Below are 20,958 nucleotides of genomic sequence, written 5' to 3'. Positions count from 1 at the left end.
ACTGTATTTATATTAATTTTTTTTCATAAGCCTACATGAATGACTGACTGACTGGCAGCCCCTTAAAATACAGGGAACTGCCCTGGCTGCGGTGGCTCAGGTCGATTGAGCGCCCGACTGTGAAGCAAGGGGTTGCTGGTTTGATTCCCAGTCAGGGCACACGCCTGGGTTGCAGGCCAGGTCCCCAGTGTGGGGCACACAAGAGGCAACCACACATTGATGTTTCTCTCCCTTTCTTTCTCCCTCCCTTCCCGTCTCTAAAAATAAATAAATAAAATCTTTAACTGAATAAAGGTTGCAAATGCCTAATTCAAAGTCACGGCCACTGAGCCAGGTAGCACACATAGTGAAGAAAATGCAAGAACCGCAGGACCCTGCATGGGGACAAGTTACTGAGAGAGGGAGAGGGAGTCGATGCTGGGGTCCTTCCCCAAACGTTGCCTGCTCTGTGAAGCGGGAGGAACCTGCCCGGCTCCAGCTTGGCCCAAGGACCCTGGCAGAAAATCTGATCCGACTCAGCATGTGACTGGTACCAGGTCTCGGCCAGGAATGTACTCTGCTGGGCAGGGCATTTATCACTCATACCATTAGACACAGATGTTCAAGTACCTTCTATGCCAGGAGGAACTAAAGGAGCAGATAAACCCCTCACGTATCCACCCAAGCCCAAGTTTTGGGAGTGAGGAGCAGATTAAGAACCTAATGAATCTGCTTTACATATGCAGATTAGTTGGGAACTGACTTAGGTGCCAGTCCTCTGCAAGTCCAGAGTGGCCTGTGAATCCAAGGGTGTCTATTCTTTCTAGAGGCCAAGAAAAGAAAGCCCAAAGGGTCTTTCTACAGAAGTGATTAAAAAACATCCAATACAAACATACATTTCCAACTCTTCACAAATGAAGTTTTTTCCTTCCTTCTCCTATAGCCTCAGAAAAAGAGATTGCTTAAACATTTTCTTATATTCCATACTGTTTACTGGGAATGATGCGAAATATTTTTATGTCTTTACTTTTAATCACACACTTGTGTTATTTTTTAGTGCTACCCGAGGGGCACAGATACATGCTTCATTTCTCACTTCAACTTCCTTCCTTCTGTCTCCTTCTTTCCTCTCCTTCAAATAATCACAGAAGATTCAGAACAACGTCCTGGCTTAATTGAGTTTAATCCCATGGTCTCTGTTTCTGATTCTCTTTCATTCCTGCTCCCTTACACCTGAGATTAAGACAGAAATTCTATGACTGCAGGCTAATGAGATGAACACCAAGACAAATGCCAGCAAGTCCATATATATAAGAAGACCTCTCTCCTTAACTTTATTTTACCAGGAGATGTATGTTAGGAGTTGAGGGAGTTCATTGTTCAAATTGTTTGCGCAGAACAGAATTAAGTTTCATAGTAAGTGTCAACTTTTCCCTTTAGGGATGTCCAGAGAAGTCTTTGTTCAAGAGCGTCTCACATTTTTCACTGCTGTGGGATGTTGGTTCCTTTTCACCCTTTCCTGCTGCTGTGCCATCATATTTGTTTATTTTTTATCATCTCACCTCCCTCCTCTCTTCACTCTCAACTTAAAGTTATCTCCTCTTATCTGAAAAGATCCTCCAAAGGGGCTCCAGCTTTAAATAAAACCAGCTGATAACTACAGTCACCAGGTTTGGTCATTTCTGCATTCCGTTGTTTCGCAGACGTGTTCTCAAAGAGACAGGAGTTATGTTAGGGTCTCTCAGCTTTCAGTATCTTTCGTCACATGCGAAGATAAAACTGAGACGCAGATCGTACCAACCACACTCCTTGATACTAAGTTTTAGGTAATTTTGTCTTGTGAAAAATTTTATTCCATCAAGGTATAGTCATGTGTGGACTTGTGCTGTGTAAAACCAACGTGCTTTTGAGGACTGTAGTGCCCAGGACAGAGTAAGTATTTTTGGTTATGTCCCTTTCAAAGTCACTCACTCTGAGCTGCTAATTTTAGCGCTCTCCTTGAGTTTCATAAGAGGTTTCTTTCTAAGCTGTTAGTTTCCAGGTTTAATACATTAAAATACTTTTGTAGAGAGGCAAATTAGTTACAGAACAGCACTTCTGGATTTTCTATGTTCTCTTTTAGATTTGGACAAAGTTCAGTAAAAGAAATTCCCACTTTACAAAACCTACTTTGCCAACAGGAAAAATTCCTGACATTCTGAAGGAAAAGGGCTAATGGTTCCTTCTATGGATTTCTTCTGGTTTCTCCCTATTCTCTTCTTAGTAACTGTAGTTGAAGTAGGAAGAGAGAGATTGTGTGTGTGGTGGCGGGTGAGGGGGAGGAGAGAGGAGGAGGGAGGAGGAGAGAGGAGGTCTGTTGGGGGAGGGGGGAAGGTTGGAGGACGGATCCTGCCTTGCTGTGGTTTCTACTTTGCTCTGACAACTTCAGAGAACTACTGCAATACCACTTCTAAATGAACAGCATATGACTCTTATTTGCGCCTCCCCTCCACGCCTCCCTCCTCCATGGGTTCCCTCTGTGAACTTCAGAGGCCTGATACCCTTGATAGAACTGCTGGTGTTACCCTGGCCTTAATCACTCTATCAGGCAGCAAGATTTTGCTCTTCCAAGAGGCAAGCAACGAAACCCGAGGTCCTGCCCAGACTCTGCAGACCGCTGCTCAGTCTCCCGAGACATCACTGACAGCTCGTCTGGGTTTCATCAGCTCACGGGGCCTGCGTCTCACCAGGCCCCGGTGCCAGGGCCTTCCCAGCGTCAACAACAAGTGTCGCACCTACTGCAGGCACGGCCCTCAAGTTTCATCACAGTGATGCTAAAAAATATTCTCCAGCTTCAGCAATGACCTAGTTCATTCGAGGGCAGGAAAAAATGCTCTCCTTCCAGAACTTCCCTGGACATGGAATTTTCCCTCTTAGGAAGATAGGAGCTTTTCTGGAAACAGACCCAACTGTGCTTTGACCTGTTCGTGGAAAAGACCCTGAGCCCTGTAGGTCCTCTGACCCCCCAGGCCCCGGAACAGGGACACCCAATCAATGCCTCCCACGCAGGCCGGGGAGCCCACAGCCAAGCCAGCTCTCCTGTCACGTCTCTGGGACAGAAAGTACTGAAAAGTAAGTATACAGACTTCGGTTTTTGCATAAGGAATAGCTGTGCTTTCAATATGTAGTTGTTTACATTGTCTAAGATAGGAAACAAAGCAGGTTGTATCCCGAGGAAATAGGATGATACTAAACAAGCCCAGGCTCTAGGGTATACTTAAGTATATAGGGTTTTAAAGTAGCCAGGGTCTCATTTTCAGTTTGGACCCTTTTGGGGAAATTATTATTATTTTTATGTCTGCTTCTTTTGGCTTGACAATTTTAAAGATTCTTTCTCATCATGGCTATCTCGACAGTTAGAAAAACAAACATACAAGAGGACTCGAAGGAGTGATTGGTAAAGGCTTTACAAAGTAACATGAAAAACTGAGGTAACTATCCAGGTAGCACAGGACCCAGATACCTTCGCCTGCAATATTTGAGTACTATAGTCAAACATTATTCCTTTTACTTGGGTTATCATGACGGTTGAAAACCCTCACTTTCTGAGTGGACACAGCAGTATCTTGACTGACCACAGGAATCGCATTACTGAAAAGCTATCAGGCATTTCAAAATGGCTGCTGTAAACATTCATCGAGGCATTAAAATAGTTCTTTCCTTTCCTTTCCTTTTCTATTTTTTTTTAATTGTGGTAAGAACGCTTAACATGAGATCTGCTCTCTTAATAAATTTTTTAAGGGTACCATACAGTATCGTTAACTAGAGGCATGATGTTATACTTGAGTTGTTACATAGATTTTTAAAAAATTTACCACAATAAGTCAACGAAAAAATTCATTGATTAAATGCCCCCCACCCCCATTGCGTTGCATTTTGATGAACACATGCAGGCCTGAAGACCCCTGAGGAAAGGTGTCAGTTACTGAGCTCTGGTGATCAGGTAAAAATAGATAAAAGCAAGAACAGCAGTTAGAGCTGCTCTTGCTCTCATTATTTCCTTCCACAACCTTTTCCTCGAGTAAAGGCAGGCTTCATTTTTTTTGTTTTTGGTTTTTTTTTTAAGATTCATTAACCAGGGATGGTTAGAGATGTTTTTTAACAGCATCCCATCTGAGCTAGGGGTAAATTGAAAGAGCTTCCTGGCTGTGACGCTTCTGAACGGAAACCCACGACGTTGTAGTCTAACTTTTGAGTCGACAGATGGACAAATCCTGTATTAACAGTCACTAATGCGCAATAAAAACATTCAGATCTTGGAAATCCGGATTTAAAACAAACTAAATGTGTTTTAGCTCTCAAGTTACATTGCCCTTTTGAAGTTTTTGCAAAACGTCCGATCGCAGTTTGGGGAAGATTTTTAGGTATGGCTGAATTCCTATTTTCATCACCTGCAAAGATCACTCCTCCCCTCTCCCTCCGCCCTGCCCCCCCCATTTAATTCCTTTCTAACAGCCCCATGCACACTTACTTGCAGGGTTTCAGCCCCTGCAGGGCGGATGCCATGGAGCATCCCAGCTGGGTGGGGGTGGGGAGAAGCTGGTCCTGCTGAGGAATAAAGCTCGGGCTCTGGGGTTGCAGTTGGAATCACCTCCTGCCTCTGGCCCAGTTTTTCAGCCTGTGTTTTCATCTGTAAGAGGAAGACAACAACATCCACGTTGACAGGGCCGATGAGTAAATGCGCCTGAACTATCTGTCACATTGTAGTTTCTCCACATGGTTCTTTCTCTTGGTTAACTGTGAACTTTCTCTCCCCTAGAATTTTAAAATGCTTTCATCATATGAGCTCTAAAGTAATAGAAACTACACATTTTTGACACTAGGATAACGATTAAACAAAAATAACAGAAAATTAGATTGTTTTGAAGGAAATTCTATACTTGAAAACAGAGAGCAAAATTTTAAAAAAGGTTCTAGTTTAGAATGCACCTACAACAAATAGAAACTATTTTTGTATGAAAATGGTTGATGATGTATTTATTATCTAAAAATTGAGGCAGACAGTTATCGACATCACCTAGAAATGCTTTTTAGTACGTAACAGAACCATATTTAAATGAGTTTTCATGAGTCCACAGGAACGGAAGGTTAAGGAAAATCTCTGCATACAAGACAATGTCTGTGATGTTTATGAAAACTCAGGCACAAGCCAAGCCTTTCCTCAAAGATTATAGTGGATCCCTGCGTTGATTCCTGTTCTGCTTAGACACAGGCGTTGTAACGGGAGTGGGGTGAGAATGCTCTGAAATGGGTTAGTTGTTGGGTGGCTGAGCAGAGACGGTCGCTCAGGGTCCTCTCAGGGGCAGTGGTGGGAACTTCAAGGTCAGTGACGAGGGCTCATGATGAACAGGACGCTCTCTTGTTCTGGGATGAGGGCGAGTCAGGCACAAAGGGATGGGGTGGACAGGAGTCCCAGCAGAGCTCGCGGGATGGCTCTGAGGATTTTGTCCATGTCTTTATCCTTGCCCTCGTTGTCCTTACTGAGATGCCCCATAGCTTTCGTCCATGCACACCAGAGCATTTTGGTAAATTCTTTGCTACTGTTACTGACAGGGTCACAAGAAACCCTGTTATTCTGGGTTGAATTCTGCCAAAAAAAGAAATCTGTAAATTCAGAAATGCAAAAAAACTTGGGAGAAAGCTATCATGTCATCTTAGGGGTGGCAAAAATGAAAGAGTAAATGCCCAACCACCTACATGATGGAAAAGAACAATGTTAGAGCCGCCATTGAGGTTTCTGCCAATGCACCCCACCTGGGATGGCCCAGGATGACCTGGAGACTTTGGACATCAGGTCAAAAAGATGGACACAGGTTGAAGAGATAGTTCCAAATCGTCCCTTTCTGAATATAGCACTCTGTCCCTCCCAGGGCCATGTCCTCTAGGCTGCTACCAACATGTCTAGGGTCACACAGCTCACCTTGATCCTCACTTGGTCTTCAGTCCCACTCTTAGATAACCAGCTCTTTTGCTCCACAGTCAGTAGTTTAACACCTTCCTCTAGCCCAGTGGTTCTCCAACTTTAAAGTGCAACAGACTCTAGAGAGTTGGTTAAAACACAGCTGACCGGATCCATCCCACAGAGCTTTTGATTCAGAAGTTTCCAAGAATTTGCAATTCTGACAAGTTCCTACGTAATGCTGATGGTGTGGTCCAGGGACCGCACTCCTGAGAACCACTGCTTTAACCATTTCTTTGGCCTGGAAAAAACCTACTTAAGCTTGTTCTTTTCAATCACCAAACTGCCCGCTTCTCAGAGATGCAGAGGCGCAGGCGCACTGTGCTAGAGCCGTGGAGAAGGCAAACCCATCTGGTGTCCTGTGGGCAAGCAGTATACGGTGGGGCGTGTCAGAAAACCGAATGCGGGAGTACACATGGAGGTGGGCTGTCGGGTTTCTGGGAGGGGGCTGTTTTTCTTTTCCGGCTGAAGATATCAGGGCAGGCTTCAAGGGTGAGCTAGCCGGGGTTTGAAAGCTTGTGGTATTTGAACATACAGAGGTGGAAAGTTATCTTTCTATAAAAAGGAAAAAAAACAATAATTAAAAAAATGGAGAGCAGACAGAGGATGTGAATGGAAATCAGAAATTCCGTTGATCAGGCTAGGCTTTGTACAGTTGTCCTCAGAACTACTTTGGAGAAACATTCTTTGATTAAGTCATCTCATCTTAAATTCTTCACTCCCATCTTTAAATCACTCAAGGCCTGTCTGACGTAGAGGTCCGGAGTGGGAGGCCAGCGGTAGGAATTTCAGGCACCATGGGACAGGAGAAGGTATGGATGCTTTCTAGCAGCAACAATCAAAAGTCAGTTCAAACTAGCTTAAATGGTAGTGGGGATTTATGGCTCACACAATGGAAAAGTCCAGTAGTTTGGTTACTACCCTGGCTCCGGTTCTCGGCATTTCTGGAGACGCCTCTGCTCTTCTCTGGGCTTCGGTTTCAACCTCAGGCTGGCTTTGTTAGTCTCAAACGGTTATCACCTCCCCCAGGATCTACATGCTTTCTTTTCCATAGAGGACAGAGTGAAAGGCCTAAGCTTTACACTGATTGGATCACCCCTGAACTATTTTCTGGAGTGAGCCATGTGCTGATTGGCTTAGACTTATTCATAAACCAATCACTAAGCAAGAGTTCTTAATCAATCTAGACCAATCAGCACCCACAAAGCAGGAAGGGCAAGGACAAGCCCACCCCTCACCAGGCTTGAGCAGTGGGAGGGACTGGAATGGAGTTAGCAGGTCAAGGGAAATGGCCTCTTTAGGAGGTTTGGGACATGCGGGAGCAAGGCCTCTAAAGTCATTCCATCTCAACCCTTAGTGATCTGGTTAGCCACGGGCAGCTTCATGCTGTAAAGATTTAGGGTGGGACTGCTGTAAACTCCAGCTCAGGCATGTGAAGATGGTCCTGCCATTGAAGGGAACGAAGCCTTGGGTGCAGCGCTCCCTTCCTCCCCAAGTCCTTCTCATTGGCTGGGGTGCTTCTAGTCGCTAAGGCACACTTTGCTAAAGAAAACTAGCTAAAGGACGATTTAAAAAAATTCAGAAAACAGGGCAAATGGATACAAAAATAAAAAGTTTTTTTCTAAGAGCTCCGACTGTCCGGGTTGAAGGATGATAGGTAGAAGGCAAGGCTGACACTGTGTGAAGCCCCCGTCCCCACTGCTGACCTCCTTTAAGCAGACTCACTGAGAGGTGGTCTGTTCAGTATAATAAATCCAGGCTCAGTTCCTACCGCGCAGGTGGGCTCACCCTTGCCCCCGACAGGGCAGGGAGGGGTGCAGAGGAGAACCGGACAGTTCCCAGGTGCTCCCCTCCACGGGCCCTGCCCGAAATTCCACAGGGAAGTGCCTCACCTCTTGGTCCCATTTAACATGAACGTTCTCCAACGTTCTGAGCCAGGAGTGGCTCAGGTTTTCCCGGGGGTGGGAAGGACGTGGAGGACCCAGGGACCCTGGGAGAACGTGGAGCATAGAGGACAGACAAGCGAGGAGGAGCCAGAGAGGGTTGGTGACACCACTGAGGACACAGGTCTACATTGGACACAATGCTCAGCCCACTACATTCAACCCCAGACCACAGTGATTTTTACCAGTGAATTCACACAAGCTGGGCTCATTAACAACGCTGCCGTGCGCCCTACGTTTCTAGCCTCTTGGTCTTTCCTCTCTTTCTCATCTTTCCCTTGAGAGAGGACAAGAATAAAAGACAGGCAGAGGAAATATACCCTCTCCACATAGTAAGCTGAAAATCAGAATCAGGACTCATGGACTCGGCTCCCAACAAGCTGTGTGTCCTTGGAAAAATCGCTTAAACCTGCCTGTGTCTCAGGGCCTCTCTCACAGGTTTCATTTAACCTGGAGGTGGGTTTTGTTGTTGTTTGTTTTTGTTTTTGAAGCTCTCTTTAAAGAATTGGATTGGAAACTGCCACAGATTTTAAGTAGCAGAGAGGAGTGCCAGGGGGAGACTTTCTTTTTCACCTTAAAAAGAAAAAAAACTCAAAACAAACCCTGAGCGCAGCATCACAGCTACAGCTGTGTCACAGTTCCCTGTGTCTACGTGCCAGGTGCACCTTGGGGCGTGCGGAGCTGCTCGCTATTAAAATTTAAAAGTTAAATCGCCTGCGTATATTGGGTCACATTTATCAATTTAAAACACCTGGAACGATATGTGGAGGCCGTCCCCGTCCCCAGTTGCATCCCTCCCTCCCTTCCTCTGGGTCCTGGGCCTGGGGGCTACCAGGCGACCAGTTTCCTGTCCATTTCTAGAATCATTTTGTGTATAAGTAAGCATATTGGGACATTATTATTTTTTGCTTATACTAGTGATAGCATACTCTACACTCTCTTCTATACTTTGTTCATCTCACTTATCCATTTATCTTGGAGACTATTCCATATCAGTGCATACAGTACTGCTTTATTATTATTATTTTCATTTTTAATCCTCACCCAAGGAAATGTTTATTGATTTTTAGAGAGAGAGGAAAGGGGGAGGAGGCAGAGAGAAAGAGAGATGGATGTGAGAGAGAAATATCAATCAGTTTCCCCCTACCCTGTAGGTGCACTGATGGGGGACTGAACCCACAACCTTTTCTGGTCTATGGGACGATGCTCCAACCAGCTGAGTCACCTGGCGAGGGTAGAATGACAGGGAGGGTAGAATGACAGGGAGGACATTATGGGAGAATCCTTTGAACATTTAAAGCTCCCGACTGAAGCCAGGCTTTATTTTTTAATACCAAGTGCTACTAAAAATGAAAAATTCCATTGTATAGATATACTGTAACTAGGTTTCTATTATTTTGTTTTTTAAATTCCTATTGGGAGACATTTAGGTGACTTCCAAGCTTCTGCTTTCACAACAATGCTGCCAGGAATAGAATAGGTGCTTATTAAATGTCTTCTCCTTCTTTCTCTATTTAAAAAATTAACTTTATTGAGGTATACTTTGCATCCTGGGTAAGTGTTCAGTGATGTGTTTAGCAATTTGGTCAAGATGCGCAACCATCGCTGTAGATCAGTTTTAGAATTCATCACCCCAGAAAGACCCCTTGTGCGCATTCATTGTTAATTAATGTTCTCCCACTGCCTCCACCTCCAGCAACTGCTAATCTACTTTTGGGCTCTGCAGCCTCTTTGGACATTTTACATAAATGGGACCATATAACACGTGGTCTCTTGTACCTGGCTTCTTTTACTGTGTGTAGAAATGACAATGTTTTTGAGGTCTGTCCATGGGGGACCATGTATCCTAGCTTGTTTCTTTTTAATATTCCATGGTATTCCATTGTAGGGCTATACCGTATTTTGTCTATCTATTCACTAGTTAGGCATTCAGATTGTTTCCAATGGACATTTAGGTTATTTCCAATTTTTGGTAATTATGAATAACCCCGCTAAGAACATTTGTATGCAAGTCTTTGTGTGGGTATATGGTTTCATTTCTCTTGAGTGCATACTTAAGAGTGGAATTTCTGGGTCTTTTTACATATGTTTAACTTTTTAAGAAACTGCCAAACTGTTTTCCCAAGCATCTGTACCATTTTACATTCCCACCAGCCCTGTTTGAGGGGTGTTTTTTTCCACGTCCTCACCCACATTTGGCGATTTTATGACAGCCAGGCTAGTGGGTGTGAAATGCTCTCTTATTGTGGTTTCATTTGCATTTCCATAATGACTAGTGATGTGGAGCATCTTTATAAGGGCTTATTTCCTTGCCTCTGTTTCTCACATGCAACCCTAAAATCATACCCAAGAAAGAGCACCTCGCTGGAGCTCCAGTACCTGGACTCTTTCCCCAGCCCTGGCACCTACAGGCAGGAAGGAATTAGGTTTGTTACATCAACCCATTAAAGTTGCCTTAAGCTTCCAAGTCACTGTCTGTGACACGGAAGGAACACCTCCCCGGTAGGTTAGCTCTGAGGATTAAATGCCATGATGTCTACGAAGTGCACAGCCTGGGGGCTGACACAGAAATGGAACCCAGACCCGGTAGCTGTCTTTCCCTGCCTGGTCTTCCACCCTCCTCCCACCCCCCAACACTTCCAGAACCTCTCTCTGGGAGGGTACTTTTCCCCTAACTAGTATGGGACTGGTATTAAGTGGCAGTGGGCGTGGCACCCAAATCTATAGTAACTCACATGGCAAATTTGGAACCCAAATGCCATTGGATTAGGCTGGGTAATCAGAACTAATCCCTCCTGTCCCCAGTGAGAAGGCACTCAGACAGCTGGGGATCCAGAAGAGCTGGTTACCGTCACCTGCATGTAGCTGAGAGCTCTTCTCCGACCCCTTCAGTTGACAGCAGCCACGCCACCTGCTGTCTGCGTGGGGGCAGATTAGCCAAAATAAAGCCTGGCTTCAACCGGGAGCTTTAAATGTTCAAAGGATTCTCCCATAAAGTCCTCCCTGTTCTCCTCCAGTTTGAGAGGAAGATATTTTTGTAATTTTGCTGATGTTAAACCCAAAGCTCCTGATAGCAGCTAACACTATATAGTGCTTACTATGCTATTCAGAAGAGCTTTATACATATTCCCTTCATCTTCCTAATAGTCAAATGCAGTTGTTACTGGTACTCTCTTAGTTTTGCAGATGAGGAAACTGAGGCAGAGTGAAGAGAAGCTAGTAAGTGGCAGAGCTAAGATTGGAACCCAGGAATCTGGGCCCTTCCTCACTACATCCTTCTGCTATTGTGTTAAAGGCTCTGTCCAATTTGGAGTCTCTGTCAAAAAGTAATATGTGTCCTCTTGCTGGTGGGGATCAGTGGATTGAGTGCCGGCCTGCAAACCAAAGGGTCGCTGGTTTGATTCCCAGTCAGGGCACATGTATGGGTTGTGGTCCATGTGTCCAGTAGGGGGCACTCAAGAGCAAACCACACATTGATGTTTCCCTTTCTCTCTTCCATTCTCTAAAAATAAATAAAATCTTTAAAAAGAATAATTTAAAAAAAGCAATATGTGAATATTCCTTTACCCAGCAACTCCATTTCCAGGTAGTTCATCTAAAGAACCACTTATGTGCCCAAAGAGGCATGTACTTCGCTGTCCTCTGAGACACATTTGTCAGTCTAAAAAACTCCAGCCAAGACATACATCATCATCACAAGAACAGATGGGTTAAGTGCGGTATTGCCATGCCACTCAGCACTGATATCATTGAGCAGTTTTTAAAAAATGATGCAGCCCTTTATGGGTTGGCTTGACCTTGTAAGACTGCCAAGACGGACTATTAAATAAGACAAGCCAACTGCATGATAAGTATATACAGTTCATGCTTATATACGTAAATGGAGAGAAAGATGCCTGAAAGGACAGCAAACACTTTCTCTTGGGAAAGTAATGAGATGAGGGATAAAAGTAATGAGATGAGGGATAGTGCTTATGGAAGACTTTACCTTTACATGTTTTTTAAAAGAATACGAATGCATGCATTTCAAATTTATATAATTAAAGGTAAATTTTAAAATCCTCACTTGAGGATATGTTTTATTGATTTTAGAGAAAGAGGAAGGGTCAGGGAGAGAAACATTGATATGAGAAACAGCAGTCCATTGCCTCCCCTGGGTGCCGCGACCAGGGATCGAACCTGCAGCCTAGGTATGTGCCCTGACTGGGACTCAAACCCACAACATTTTGGTGTACAGGACGATGCTCCAAACAACTGAGCTACCTAGCCAGGGCAAAGGTAAAGAAAGCACACACCTGAGAAACAAAAACTCACAAATATTGCCATCTTTGTAGTTAACACGTTCTCTCTCCAAGGTCGCCTGTGAACCTCACCACGGCCCCTTCACCTAGTGTCAGTAACTCAACGTCGGTTGTCCATCCCTAGCAGAGGATGATAAATCTGTCCTCATGGGTTCTCACCTTCCAAGGAGCCACGAAACATGAAACACGCCTGACTTAACTGTTCTTTCCTTTATAGTCAGCGCCCTGTGCCTCTGGTGACTGACCCAACTTTGTGAGTCAACTGGTGTGTTCGTCAGAGTTGTAACCTGTGGGACCTCTCTGTCAGGAAGCAGTCACCTGGGGAGGAGTCATAGATGACACATAAGGTCCTCAGTGTCACACCAGTTCTTGACAGCTCGATTTGTCCTTTCTTCCCTCTCCATCCACAGTGGTGGACTCTGAGGGTAGGGACAGAAGAAGTCATATCTTGTAAATTATTATTACAGAGGGTTGTTGTACCAGGTGAGATTTTTCAACATTAATTGGTCAATCACTTAAAAAAAAAATCATTGTGGTAACCCACAGCTGAAAAGGAAATTGAAACAAGTGAAGTCTTTCTTCGTAATCTAATGATTGCCATTTGGAAAACCATTGACATACATTATTCTAATTCTTAGAACATTATCATTATTTTCCTCTACAGATGAGGAACCAGGCTCAGTACCGCAACTAGGTAAGCGACAGAGCTGGGTGTAGATTTGTCCCTGGCAAGTGACAAAGCCTGGGTTTGGTCTGCAGTCCTATGCTGCTTGCTGGGCAGGAGAGTTTTCCAGTCATGAAAGCCTCTTCCCTGCCCCCCAACCCTCCTTGTCTGGGCAAGTCTGGGGTTCTCAATCAGGGCTGACCCCTCCGCTGGGGACATTAGCAATGTCTACAGACATTTTTGATTATCGCCACTTGGGGTGGGGGGCGCTGCTACTGGAATCTGATAGGTTGACTAGTGTAGCCAGGGATTTGGCCACACATGCTACAGTGCACAAGACAGACCTTGCCACAAAGCACCCGGTCCCTGCATCAGCAGTGGCGTGTGTGAGAAAGCCTGTCCAAGGGTCACCAGTGAGTGGGGTTCCTGACCCCTCTCAGGAGAGAAATTAAGAGAGGTGGCAAAACAGAGTCACAAGAAGAGGTCTACTGAAAACAAGGTGGAGGGGAAGGAGAAAAGGAGGAGCTTGATGAATCAAGGGAGCGCACCCTGAGGAAAGCAAGGCTTCCCCAGCAAGCGGCCCCTGTGCCGCTGGCTCACAGAGGGCTGGGCTCTGCATGCAGGCGCAGAGGGCGCTCCTTGCTTCCCAGGCTCCCACCTAGTGCAGGTATTGCTGGTGCTGGTGCAGAGCTGAGTCCCCTGGGGAGTGCCTGAAGAGCAGTGTCCCTAGGAGAGGCTTAAACACAGCCGAGGGGAATTCCCATGCCTTTGAGAGAGACGCAGCCCACCCTGCCCACTGGTGTGAGCACCAGCTCCTGCCTTGTATAAAAGCCCCAGGGCACAACACCATGCTCGCTCCTTCTCCGTTTCTCCAACTCCTGGGAAGGCCAGAGAAGATCCAGAGAGAATGGTAATGCTGGGGATTTTTATTTTTCAGATTCACATGGCATGAGAGGATGACAGACTCAGGAGGGCCCCCGAGGCGCCCGCTTTGTTTCTTGTCTACGTTGCTTTCCCAGAAAGTTCCTGAGAAGTCAGACACTGTGCTTCGCTGCATAATATCTGGTAACCATCACTAGCATGTCACCCTCTGAAGTCTCCCTGCCGATCAGATTGTTTGGTTTACAAAGGCATGATTGAAACATCATTTGGGAAAATTACTTGGGAAGTTTATTCTAAGTAGCCAGTTGAGCGAGTTAATCTTCTATGATTTTTTTTTCTAAAGGATTTCTTCGAGTCACTTTCTGGATACCTTTTAGTGAACCTTACTTCATGTTGTGGTACTTAGTTAGGCAACTTCCACACTGGTCCTTTTTCTAGGTAATCCACCTATAACTTCCTGTGCCATCATAGGAATGGCATGAATAATGTCACTGCAGACAATGTATTGAACTCCTCTCCCATTGTTCTTTTATTGGTATCCCAAACCTGGCTAAATTTGTGTTCCTGCTGCTTGGCTCCCTCCAGCGTGCTAGTCAGCAGTGAAAGGTTACAACCCAGGCACAGGTGCTAGTGGGGGACAAGCTGGTGCCGGGGTTGCCCCTGGCTTGGAAGACAAATAGCCCAGAGCCTCAGAATTTGTATCCCCAGAGGTGAAAAGGATTTACTTATGAAAAGAAAACAGAAGATAATTGGGCAGGAAAGTGGAATCTTGTACCTTGTCTTACTGGGGTTATGGCTCCATTCCTGAAACCTCGGCGGCCCCAGTGGGGTTTCCTGAGAGCAGACAGAAACCTCTTCTCCCTCGATCCCTTTCTCTAAGCCCAGAGAGAGCACCAGCCTGGGACAGGGCAGTGCTTCCTTAGCCGAAGTTGTAATAACATCCGGTCATCAGTCTGGTTGCGGGAGTACAGAATGTGTACTCAGCCTCTCTGAGCCCAGAGCTGAGCCCCTCTGTTTGTCAGGGTGTGTCTGTAGCCCTTCAGATAGAGGGACAGGCACACCCCCACTCCCTAGCCTTCAGAGTAGGGCCCCCTGGTCTCCCCAGGAAGCCCCAGTGTTTGGGCGTCCCCTATGCGCGATTACTTGTCCCCAGACACTTGTGAAACAGTGAAGGTGGCTCTCAATCTGTAACCTGCAGCAGGTAGGCTTGAAAAACAAGGGTAGAATTTTGGGGGGAAAGGTTTGGGAGGAAAAAAAAGAAACCACCCACAAGGTACCAGATACCACTTCCCTGTGCAAGTCTCATTTCTGGCTGATTATTCAGATCTGTGCCCCAAGGGAAAAAACCAGTCGGCCATGAAGAAGCTGGGAGAGTCACTGAGCCCTGAGCTGCCTGAAACATCACTATCCTTGAGATCAGGGCGAATTCCCAGGCCCCGCTCGTGTGTACTGTCTTCAAAAAGGTCACGCGCACACACAAAAAGAGCAGTTAAATGCTCCCTAAGAAGGACTCTAATAAAACAGTCTGAAAGGGGCACACAGGCCGATCAGAATGGGCAGAAATGAGTGATGATCAGCACCTCAATGGCTTTTCAAGGAAGCTCATTTCTGGTGGGTTAGTCATTTGTCTGAAAGAGACTTAGCCACACAGCTGCTGGAGAAGGGCTTGTCCTTGCATGCGGGCCTGTCTGCCGGGCGGCTCCCGGGACTGATTTTTCAGGGCCTATGTGGAGGGGGAGGCTAAGAGGGACACGCGCCTAAGAGGGACACATTCCTGGTGTTGGCACAGAGGCAGTGTAGCTGGGGGACCCCAGAGTAGATGAGCCGCGGACAGGGAGAGGTGGGCCCTCTGTGGCCCCAGGTCCCTCCACGGTGCAGCCCCAGAAGAACATGGCGTTCTTCTCTTCGGGTCCTCTGGGGTTGCTTTCCAAAAATCATGAGATATGTAAGACAGAACACACAAGAATGTTCCTAGGAGGGATTAAGGACAGGGTGTTTTTCCAAATGCCAGGCTTTTCTCCTATATACCTAGTGCATTTTGATGCCTTTTCAATGATGTGGAGGCTCCTAAGAAAGCCCTTTGGGACATACTGGAAACCTTCCTGCCCCGTCACAAGGGGGTGGGGGGGTGGGTAGAAATCCCAAAGTGTGAAAGGACTTCCTGGGGCCCTTCCACATTAGCCTATTAGCATTACCTCTGGTTGATGGTCCCCAGGGAAGAGGAACCCCTTCTGAGGGAGGAAGCGGAGGTCACTTCCTGGGATGAGCCGAGTCATGTAGGCACCGCGACAGCCTGCCAAGCAGGGAACTCTGCAGGCCAGACCCCGTCATCCCATGGCACTTGCGAATCCACTTGGTTCTCTCTTTTGCATCATAACTTGCGCTTACCTCTAAGCACTATATGAGTATAATTTTCAGAAAGATAAAGTGACTCCTGTGCAAATATGAAATGAGCGTTTCAAAGATTTTATTTGAACTCTTTGAAAAAAAAAAAAAGGGAACCAGAAAGTGTTAAGGCCTGCTCCAGGAACATTTGAGGGATCAGGTATTCAGAGACCATTTCTTAAAGGAATGTTAGGTTACGACTGCCGGGTTAGGTAAAACATCGGTCAACGCCCTTCAAGGTAATGAACCGTCACTGATGGGGTTCTTTCCTTCCAGATAGAGATTATTTGCAGGTCTATTGGATGAAAATCTCCAAGTTTACATGTGACTTCACAAACGCTTGGAAGTTTACTCAGTAGTAATTATTGAATGAAATTAAGTACATCCCCCTCAATAATTCTTAGGTAGACCTTTGCCCCCATATGACATTGAAAGAAGATACTACTCACATTTCTGCCTTATTTCCAAGTTTTAGATAATTTCCCTTAATAGCTCCTAGAGGTGCGAGTGAACGCCCCAGCCCTGCGCAGCACACGGTCGGCAGATAGCGTGCCCGGGAGTGCTTCTTGAATGATGCGCTCTTATTAATAAAAGGGAGATTTTCCAGTGCCCCTGAGGACTTATCCATTGTTACCCATTCTTGTTTATAGCTCTATGAGTCTCTTTGGTAAAAATACGTCATGTAATAAGAATATTCTCATTCCTATACCCTCAGGTCAGCCCAAGCCAGAGGTAACTTGGTATAAAAACGGTCAAACCATAGAGGAGGGCAGCATTGCTTCCAGTTACGAATTCTTCGAGAATCAGTATGTTCATGTGTTACATCTCTATGGGTAAGTGGATGAGTCTCTGTGGACTGTTTACTAAGGGCCCTGTATCCTGTCATGTGCTGGTTACGAGGAGGTCAGGTCATGAGATCGGCTGCTCTTTGCTTTTCAAGTCCTAGCGTTAGACGTTCTGGGCAGGCATCAGCCTAGGCATCCGGCCACGAGTCACTGAGGGTCTACCTGGAAGCTAATCACACTCCCCTCTTTGTTGCCATTGATGGAATTATCTAGAATTTCATTCAAGGTGGTCTAGCCATCTTCATTCATTAAATGATATTTTCACTTAATCTTCTCTCTGGAAAGTCAAGAGGCATAAAAGGACTTCAGCATGGTCACCCAGTCTTCCTTGTGTAAGACCGGAAAGAAGTGACTGACCATCACCCTTCAGGAGATGAGCGGCGGCGTTAGTTTAGGAAGCAGCGCGGTGCAGAACAGCGGTTTCCAATTCCTTTTTGTTCCTGCAAGAACTAGCTGGATGAAATCAGGAAACTCTGATGAACTCTGATGATGAAGCTCTGATAAAATGAGAACTGCCTTGCTGGAAGCTGGGTGGGAGTCTGTATTCTTGGTCCCCACTGCTACCAAACTGGTCTCGATGTCCCTGATAGGGTGGAGGGCATGGCGTGACAGTGACTGGTAGGCATGGCCGTGTGTGATAGCCTTGAATCTGAGAATCCAAGACAAAGTAAGACTTGGGTCAGATCCTGACTGCTGTTTTCTGGCTGTGTGTTGTTGGCCAGTTATTTAACCTCTTCAAATCTCAGTTTCTCCATACATAAAATAAAGAGGGGCTAAGAAAATGAAATGATGTAAGGTTTGTAAAAGGCTTGTTGTGTAGGAGTAGTTCAATACACACTAGCTTTCTTATCTCCCCATGCACCCTTTCGTTTCAAGGTAACATCAGAGATCATGGTTGAAATGCTTTGCTTGCCTGGTTTATAATATATCTGACCTTATATCCAAGACATCCATTTATTCATCTAACATTTAATTCTTTAAGTAGTATTCACCAAGCAGCTACTCTTTGGCAAGCGTGTTGCTTAATTCTAGCAATAGAGGTGAACAACATAAACACTGCCCGCACCCTCATACAACCTGGAGTTCAGCGTGGAAGACAAATGGTGAACAAATCATGCCTCTTCCCCTCACTTCAATATACTGGGAGGCAGCCCACCTGCTGCTCGCTGCTCCATTGTCCATGAATTGGGTTTTCACTTCTTCTTTTCCATTTTTTTGCCAAGGCCTGCCCCTTTCTCCTCTTCACCCCCTTCAGCTTAGAATCCACCTGTATGGTTTGCAGGCAGTTTTACAATAGTGACCTATGGAGCTGTCCAGCCTCAACCATTTTCCTCTCCTTTCCATGGGCTTCGTTTCAGATGCTCATTTATTTTCAGGAGTGATGGACAGGTCAGTAGACAGTGCGCCTCCTAGAGGCAGGAACTATTATATATATATATTTTTAAAGCATGGCTGTGTTACAATAAAACCTCATTTACGCAAACAGGAGGGGGCCAGATTTGGCAGGGTAGGTGCTATAGTTTGTCACCCACCTGGTCTAGATGGTAAGATCCCTGGGGATCTTATATATTGTACATCTTCGTTTTTTGCCCTTGCCTTTCAATGCACCTGAGCATTCAATACATGTGTTTTGATTGATCAATTTTAGTCTCACACTAAGATAAAATATTGTACTCACCTTTTAGCCAGAAGAGAAGCTCTAACTCACAGAATGCCATTTAAGAATTAAGATTTGCTATTAACGTTATTTGCTGTTTATGCAGGACCAGGAAATTAGGCAAAACAAATATCTGTAGGGTCTTTGGGGGTTAAGGGGCAGAGGAATGAAAAGGCCACGGTGAAGCCTCAGGGGTAGGTTGGAATGGGAGCGACCCCAGCTCTGACTCCAGACACCTGGACGAGAAACTTGGGAAGGGAACTTGTGCTGTGGAAGGAGCAGGGCATTCCCATGCCCTGCTCGGAAGTCAGCGGGGCAGTGGTTTAGGTAAAATTAAAGATGTGATGTGACAGAACGCACTCCTTCCAGACTCCTGGCCTGCCATTTTGAGAAGTAGCCCACCTCCTGGGGAAAGCATTCAGGCCCGATGCAAGGAAGAGTGGTAGGGCACACGGTAGGCTCCGTTTCCTGCTCAGTAGTAAATGCACTGGGTACTAACGATCTTTGACCGTTCTGACTTTTTACACTTGTTGTTCTGAACTGTAGCTGCCCTTTAGCATCGCCTGGGGAGCTTTTAAAATCCATTAATGCTTGGCCTCTACCCCTTGACTAATTTGGTCCAAGCCCTGGTGATTCCAGTGGGTTGCCTGAGATGAAAGAACGCTTGACATCTAAAACATTCATCTGCCAAGCAGGTCAACTTTTATCAGTCTGTTAAATCCTGGTTAGGAAAATGAATGCTGTTTTGTGCAAATGCCTTTCAGAAATGGAGTTAATTGTTATAACATTAGTCTAACATTTTCTTGCCATTGTCAACGCGCTATAAACCACCATATTAGCTCCTGGTTCCCCGGAAGAAAAGTATTTTCCTTTGTCTCCCTAGATTTAGTCTTTGGGTCACTAAATCTGTGATCAAAGGTACCTGAAAGCTGTGTCTGTCTTCCCTTAGGGCGCTTTCTGGTTTAACAATTAATCTGCAGCTCTGCTTGGAGGCCAGGAACCCTGCTGCCATATTTACAGGCCTCTGCTCCTTCCCCTCATACCATCCCCCTCTCCTGAGACTGTGTGCTGTGCTTGGGGCAAATGAGGTGGCTTAGAGGAGACTGGCTAGTGCTGGCGTGACCTTTACGTTTCCACAGGTCAAGTGTGCTTGGCAGGCAAGAGGAATGGAAAGCCAAGAAAACATTCCAAGCTCAGGAAACACCAATAACAGCATGATTTGCACTCTAGCATGAAAGATAATTTTTTTTCAAATGCTGTGGGGGTTGGGAAGAGGAGAAGAAAATGCATATAGACGTTTTCTACCTCATAGTGAAAGCAGGCTCCGAGACGGGGCACACAGACGGGGAATTGTGGTCTCTGCTGAACACAATTTAAAGAAAGGCAGCAAAGCAACAGATAAAAATCAGTCCAGGAACCCACACCTAGAGAGAGGCTCTCCTCTCTGCAAAGTCCCGCGGGGCTGAGAGGAGCACAGATTGCAAGCTGGGGCAGGAGGGAGGGGAAGGGAGAGTGGGTGGAGGGGGCAGGGCTGCCTGCACTAGAGGGGGGGGGTGGAGCTGCCCCCTGGCTCTCTCATCAGCTCGGCCCTGGCAGCAGCTGGGCAGCTGGGCTGGGGCAGCCCCTGCAGAGACCCGGTGGGGACAAAGGCCGGGGGAAATGCCCCCTCCTCAGGGCAGTTGGTCCCTGGCAGGTACAGGGAGGGCTCCTGGAGGCTGAGCAGTCTGAGGGAGAGAGAGGCATGGAGGGCAGGTGGGGCTGGACCCGGAGGGCCCCAGACACCATAGTGAAGGAGTCTGCCCCTTCCTCCCAAAAATGATACCCAGTCTATGAAGGAGTTTGGAGGCAGCTGAGGCTCATAGATGAGAACGTTTGCCTTTTTGAGAACATCCCTGTGACTATAGTTTGAGACCGGACTGGAGGCTGAGCCTCGACAAACGCAGGAGGAGGAGGGGTCAAGGTCTAGCATGAGAGACATTAGGTGGTAGAAGACCTGTCCTTCTCCAGCATTTCCTACACATGTACATTTCCAAACTCTTCTCCCTTCCCTCCCGCCCCCGTGCTGTGTGGTGGGCATGGAGCCGCTGGCCCCTCTCACCGGCACCCTGCCCAGCCCTGCGTGCCCACTCCGATCCCTTTGGCCGGAACAGGCCCCTCTCCCGCTCTGCTGTCCGGCCCATGTGGGACACAGGTGCCCAGCCCCCAGGGTCCCATGGGCCAGCCCAGACTCCTGCAAACGGCTGCTTTTTCCCAAGCATGTACTGTCTCACTGCTATTACTGTCGCAGAGGAAGCTTCTCGAATC

General features: G+C 46.4%; 1 protein-coding gene across 1 annotated transcript in view; it reads left to right on the top strand.

Moving 5' to 3' along the window:
* The first annotated feature begins 2,946 nt into the window (after positions 1-2,946).
* ALPK2 (alpha kinase 2) overlaps positions 2,947-20,958 on the top strand; it is an 89,590-nt gene continuing 71,578 nt past the window's right edge. Inside the window, exons 1-3 of the mRNA XM_054583735.1 lie at positions 2,947-3,090; positions 13,823-13,950; positions 16,868-16,985. Of these exons, the coding sequence (XP_054439710.1) occupies positions 13,842-13,950; positions 16,868-16,985 (227 nt within the window). The 5' untranslated portion in view covers positions 2,947-3,090; positions 13,823-13,841. The remainder of the gene's footprint in view (positions 3,091-13,822; positions 13,951-16,867; positions 16,986-20,958) is intronic.

This window comes from Pteronotus mesoamericanus, unplaced genomic scaffold, assembly GCF_021234165.1.
Source record: "Pteronotus mesoamericanus isolate MK-2021 breed Mesoamerican mustached bat unplaced genomic scaffold, CSHL_Meso_final contig_74, whole genome shotgun sequence".
NCBI lineage: Eukaryota > Metazoa > Chordata > Mammalia > Chiroptera > Mormoopidae > Pteronotus > Pteronotus mesoamericanus.
The sequence above is the reverse complement of the archived record's forward strand: the minus strand, read 5'-3'. Positions and strand labels throughout refer to the sequence as shown.